The following is a 6,323-nucleotide window of genomic DNA, read 5'->3' on the forward strand; positions in this document are numbered from 1 at the left end:
GACTTTGTAGACCAAAGGCTGCTGGTGGTTTAGGATTTAAGAAATTGCAATTTTTAACTTGGCAATGCTTGGGAGACAGTGTTGGAGGCTTCTAACGAGACCTGACTCTTTGGTGGCCAGAATTTTGAAGGCAAAATATCACCCAAATACTAACTTTTCTCAGGCATCAATTGGGAAGAATCCGAGCTACTCTTGGCGTTCTATTATGGCTGCACATGATTTAGTTCTCAAAGGTAGTCGGATAAGAATTGGGAATGGGACTTGCACCCTAATAAAAAACGATCCTTGGCTTCCTGACTTGTCGAATGGTTTGGTGAGTTCTGACTTGGATGATGATCTTTCAGTGGCTACTGTTAAAACTCTTTTTGTTGATGGTAGAAGGGAATGTAATAAAAAACGATCCTTGGCTTCCTGACTTGTCGAATGGTTTGGTGAGTTCTGACTTGGATGATGATCTTTCAGTGGCTACTGTTAAAACTCTTTTTGTTGATGGTAGAAGGGAATGGGATGTTGACTTGATTTCCTCAAAGTTTGATGAACGAGATAGAAATTTAATTCTTAATATCCCGCCAAGTAAGCGAAATGAGGAAGATGTATGGTACTGGCTGGCGAATACAAGTGGAGTTTACTCGGTCAAAAGTACATATAGATTGTTACTTGGTGAAGTTTCTGATGTTGCCGGCGATATGTGGAGAAAAATCTGGAAGCTTGAGGTTCCTGCTAAAGTGAGAAATTTCGTTTGGAGAGCAGCTAGCAACGTCCTACCAACAGCAGTCAACCTTCGCTCCAAACATGTAAGTCTAAATGATCTTTGCCTGGTTGGTAACTTTGATAAAGAAACTGTTCTTCACCTACTGGTTGATTGTCCCTTTGCAAGATCCTGTTGGATTAAATCAAAAGTGGGCTTCTTTGGTATCTATTCATCATTCAAGGATTGGCTTCAAGCTTTGTTTAGGAATTGCACTAATGAGCAGTGCTGGATTGCTGTTATGGTCTGCTGGAAGCTGTGGTGCAACAGGAATAATCTGGTTTGGCAGGGGAAATGCGACACAACAAAACAGATTGTTAATGCAGCTGGTAATTTGTTGTTTCAATGGCAGTCAGCTAAATCCTTTGTGATGTCTAATCAAGTCTCAAGTGATCCAGGTGTTGGTGCTGTTGCTTGGTCTCCTCCTCGAGTGGGCTGGCTTAAATGTAACATTGATGCTACAGTGTTTGCTAACGAGGGAAGAGTTGGGCTGGGCAGTGTTATCCGTGATGAATCTGGAAAATTTGTTGCTGCTCTCTGTTGTCATATCAGGGGAAACTATTCTCCTCGTGATGCTGAGGTCCTTAGCATTCGTGAAGCTCTCTCTTTGCTGAAGTCTATGAAGTTGTCAAAGGTTATCGTTGAAACTGATTGCCTTCAAGCGTTTAATGCTCTAGTCGATCGAAAGTGTCCTCTAAATAGCTTTGGCTCATTAGTTTTGGATTGCAAGTGTATTGCTGATTCTATAGGCGATATTGCTTTCTCTTTCGTCGGAAGATCTGCGAATTCTGCTTCTCACTTTGTTGCTAAAGCGGGAAATTCTTTGCCAGGTCGTGACGTGTGGCGTTCTGTGCCACCTTCTTGGTTAATTTCAGTGCTGTAATTGCTCGTTTTGTTAATGAAATTGCACTTTCCATAAAAAAAAAATATTGTAATAAGGAAATTGTTCTCTTAAGAACTCGCACTAGAATATTCACAACTTAAAGAATTTCGTTGAAAGACAAAATTAAACTAAAAGTAAAGAATTATAATCCAACTAAAATCATACACTTCGATCAAGCTATAAAACACCATTAAGTTGACAATCCTTTATTGACAATCTTTTAGGGAACCGAATGATGTAACGCTTTGCAGACTGCTTCTACAGAGAGAAGAATTATTCAAGAAAAGAATTATCAATTCTTCCAAGTTACTGGAGAGTTAATTTACACAATTTATTATTAACTTGTTTTGATTAATTAGCTTAAGTAAGAATCACTGTTGCCGTAAAATTATTATACCCAAGGGCAGGAGTCTTGATGAATGGGAATGATATCTCATTTAGCTCAACACCTTGCTTCTATCTCCTATTTTAATTTTCATAGGACACAGGGTATTCAGCTTCCTTAAACCTCTGCAATCTGTTTAATTATATAGGATAAGACTAGAGAAAGTGAAAAATCATTGTTTAAATTTAGAGCTAAACTCCAGATATAAAATTTTCATTTCATTATTCAATATTTTAGGGACCGTTAGATTGTCAATTTCATTGAAGCTCATCTCCAATTCCGGTGCTCGAGGAATGCAATTCTGCATATGCAATTTTTTTTTTCTTTAAAAAGCCAAATAACTTTAGTAATCGCATGTATTAATTTTTTCCCTGAAAGGAAGAAATTTTAATAAATAATCAATAATTAAGTTATTTTTACATCAGAACATGATAATAATATTAATTTAATAAATAAATCATAACGACAGCACAAACATGTGACTGGCCACTAATTGGAAATTAGGATTTACAAAAAGTTTTTCTTCAAATCCTGAAGGATTGGAGCGGCCGTGATCCTGCATGCTCTTTCTGAGGGATGAACAGAATCCCAAAAAACAATTTTAGAAACATTAGCACATGTGAATGGAGTTATCCTGTTACAAAGTATCGCTGTCTCAACAGTTCCAGTGCCGCAACATGATCTATCCGAGACACTAAAGCCTGAAATTTTTCATCAAATAACAAACATGTTAAGTTTTAGTTTGCCGAAGTGCTATGATTGCATAGTCTCAGTACGTAATTTATGTCATAAACCACGTGATATTACAAATGATTTGACATCTGATATGTCAGTTATTAATTAATAGGTTTTAAAAAATTATCATGTCACTTAAAATACAAACTATGTAGAATGATTTACCTGACTTCACCGGATTACTGATGAGATCAAGCAAGGGGTTGTAGAAGTCAACGTAGACAATCTTAGCTTGGGGAAGGGAGCTGTTGAGATTCTTTACCTCAGCCAACAGCTTGGAGTAGAATAACTCTGCTGCTTTGTTATCATCATCTGCGCAAGATCTCATTAGCCCCCCATGTAGAGTTCTGAATATCGGTAAACAGCCCACTGGCATTGTACTAAATATAGCAATTTTCCGTACTCCGACCCCATATAAATCCTTAATGATAGTGGAAGTCCAACTAACTAACATAGAAGTGTAAGTAGAAATAGCATATTTTTTAACTCTTAAGACACTATAGTTGATTCCAAGGTCATTGTTCCCCGCAGACAATAGAAACAGGCTTTTGGATATGACTTTGTTTGCGCCCTCTTCTCCAACAACCCCTTTAAGCTTTCCTATGTACTCTTTGAAGTTTTTTAATTGACCAGATATTGGTATAGCTGACGTTATACTAGATGTTAAGGGATCCAATCCTGAGCCACCTGAGGCAAGGCATACGCCCGTTGCGAGATCCTTACTTTGCAGATTTGGGTCATGGTACGCCGGCACAGTCTCTTTAATTCCTAAACCTTCAGCTAATAAATCAGTGAGAACTTTGCCATCGCTAAATCTTCCCGTGGGTTTTCCACCAATGAAATCTTTTCCGTATGGAGGGAAATTACACTTTGCCAGCGAAATCAGGTTGTTGTTGTTGCCTGTATCAAGGATTGAATCTCCAAACGCTATGAGTGCTGGAACTTTTTCATTTTCTCGCAATTGTCGCTTTCTAGATGCCACTATACGATACATCCACAAAACAATTATAAAAATGGAAACAAACTTCTGTAAGTTGCCCAAAATTCTCGAATATGGATGCTTAAATGCAGATTCGTTATTTTATTATATGTCGTTATAGTTAATTGAACAAAAATACGCTAACACCATATAGTGGAATAACAAATTCACACAAAGTTGAGCTATTGATAACTTAAGACAAATTAAACATGAGAACTGTATATTTAATTTGTGTAAACCAAAAGAATTGATTAATTAATAGATAGAATAAATAATAAAATTTGGTCTAATGTACTAATGAAATATGGGTAAACTTCAATTTACCCTCTACTTAAAATGAAAATCTTCAATTTGTACCCAAAAGTATGAAAACATAAATTTACTCCCATTCACTGTTAAGAAGATTAAAAAAAAAAAAAATCAACTCGACCCCATTTAGTATAACCAAAATGCCATTTAGTATAATGAAAATGGGAGTAAATCGAAGTTTTCATACTTTTTAGGATAAATTAAAGATTGTCATTATATCGAAGGGATAAATTAAAGTTTATCCTTAAAATATTAAATTTATGTCAAGCAATATATATATATCCAATTAGGAATTTTAAGGTGCAGAAAAATTAAGAAAAATGCATAAACCATGTTGTTTAAGCATTTCAAGTTTTAAGCCTCTTAAACCCACGGTTTTAAAGCTTTCCCCAATTTTTCCCGCAATTTAAAATCTCGAGCTAAAAGGTATATATATAGTCCAATCAGAAATTTAAAGTGCGGAAAAATCTAGAAAAATGCATAAACCATATTGTTTAAACATTTCAAGTTTTAAGCATCTTAAACCCACGGTTTAAAAACTTTCCCCAACTTTTCTTACAATTTAAAATCTCGAGCTAAAAGGTACTATATATATATCGCAGATAAAATGAGAGTAAGAACGTTAATGAAAGATCCACAGAGATAGGAGAATAGATGGAGCTTAATTACGTTTAACATCAATACTTCCTTTGAATCTATTATAAGCCAATGATAGGCTTCTTAATGACGAAAGGCCAGATAGAGATGATAAGATGCTGTTGTTGAAAGAGTTATAACTTAAATCAAGAAACTTCAGGTTCGCCAACCTTGATAGCCGCTCTAGCCCTGCAAACGAATTGAATTATCAAATACAAAACGGATCATATATACTTGAGCTACATAATTATTCAGGGGAAATCTTTAGGAGATGTTGTTACAAATTAGCTATTCTACTAAATTTCATTAAGCACATACCTTCATTCTCAATACAGCCGGCTATGTTGTTGTAGCTTAAATCAAGCAACTCCAGTTGTTGAAAGGGCGTAAAAAAAAGAAGCATTGAGACACATGTCTGCCAGTTCCCTACTCCTAGTGCGATAAAGATGCAGTGCAATCACTCCGCCAGTGGTGGTGTTGCACTCAACACGTTCCCACTGACAACAATCTGAATAATTCTCATGATCCACCCATTTTTTAAGATAATTATGGGGATCATTAAAGAACTTATGTTTAAGATAGAGGAGAGCCGATCTCTCTAGCTCCAGACATCGCTCAGCACTCCACCACCCAAAATCTAATATTTCTGATAATAAGGAAATTAAGAATATCTTCACCATTTTTGAGCCACCCACCATCATATATCTTAGTTAGTAATAAAATACACTCTTTGGATTTATGTCCAAAAAGAAGAAAGGCTCTGCGCTATTTATAATATGAGTACTGGTGTTCATTTAGAAAAATTTTCTAGAGTAGCCACAAATCACACTTTAATACTATATGTTGTTACATTTAATTGAAAAATAACATTAAAAAAGATTGTGTTTGTCAAAATTGGCTGTAGCATCTAGAAGCTGCATCTATAAGGTTTGAAGAAGCAAAATGGTTGGTACTTAGCTTTGAAATTCTAGATGCAGTAATGTTTGCTAAAAGAAAAAGAAAAATTCAAAGTTCAAAAATTCAAAGTTTGAAAAACTGAAATTTTTGAGCTGTATGGCTTGAAGTTTATGGCCACTTTTTTTATTTTTGAGGCAAACTTTTGCCTATAAATACAAGCTCTCAATTTAGAGCTTGTATCTAATTTTTTAAAGAGAGTCGAGAGTTGTGAGAAGCAATCCCTGCAGAGAGTTTTTTTGTAGAGCTTAAATAATAAAAGCTCTTGTTCAGTGATTCGAGAGTTTGGGTGTATTGGGGTTTTGGGTAGTGAGCTAAAATACTACAATACTTGTAACTCCTCTTCACTAGTAAAATATTTTTTTTCTGTCTTCGCCCGTGGACGTAGGCTAAAAGCCGAACCACGTAATTTTTTGTGTCCTCTATTGTGTTTGTTCTTTATTTTCTTCCAATTTCATTTTAGCTGCGTGTCTGCTTCACCCATCAATTTCCTAATAGTGGTATCAAAGCTATTGGTTGTATTTATTGGAGTAGGGTACTGTTCACGTATACGTTACTGTTCACGTATACGACACTGTTCACATATACGGTACTATTCACGTAAAACGGTGAGAGCGATCCAAGAATTTTACAGTGTAAAGCAGGGAATAGTGGTGTGACTAAAGCAACTGTGTGGTTTTGTACATGTCTAGGA

The 6,323-nt window shown here is 35.7% G+C and overlaps 1 protein-coding gene across 1 annotated transcript; it reads right to left on the reverse strand.

Annotated features, from left to right (window-relative positions):
• Window positions 1–2,487: 2,487 nt before the first annotated feature.
• Window positions 2,488–5,437, reverse strand: LOC102628249 (GDSL esterase/lipase EXL3-like). The gene is made up of 3 exons (XM_025099865.2): window positions 4,994–5,437; window positions 2,917–4,864; window positions 2,488–2,717 (listed from the first exon to the last, which is right to left on the reverse strand). The coding sequence occupies exons 2-3, from the start codon at window positions 3,743–3,745 to the stop codon at window positions 2,524–2,526; spliced, it is 1,023 nt and encodes a 340-aa protein (XP_024955633.1). The 5' UTR covers window positions 3,746–4,864; window positions 4,994–5,437; the 3' UTR covers window positions 2,488–2,523.
• Between the last annotated feature and the right edge of the window lie 886 nt (window positions 5,438–6,323).

Source organism: Citrus sinensis, chromosome 6 (genome assembly GCF_022201045.2).
Source record: "Citrus sinensis cultivar Valencia sweet orange chromosome 6, DVS_A1.0, whole genome shotgun sequence".
Lineage (NCBI taxonomy): Eukaryota > Viridiplantae > Streptophyta > Magnoliopsida > Sapindales > Rutaceae > Citrus > Citrus sinensis.

Excerpts from the sequence above, each read along its gene's own strand:
- LOC102628249 (XM_025099865.2), bottom strand. The coding sequence starts at position 3,745 with ATGTATCGTATAGTGGCATCTAGAAAGCGACAATTGCGAGAAAATGAA. Across the intron at positions 2,718-2,916 it reads CAGTAATCCGGTGAAGTCAG|GCTTTAGTGTCTCGGATAGA; the intron begins GTAAATCATTCT and ends GAAAAATTTCAG.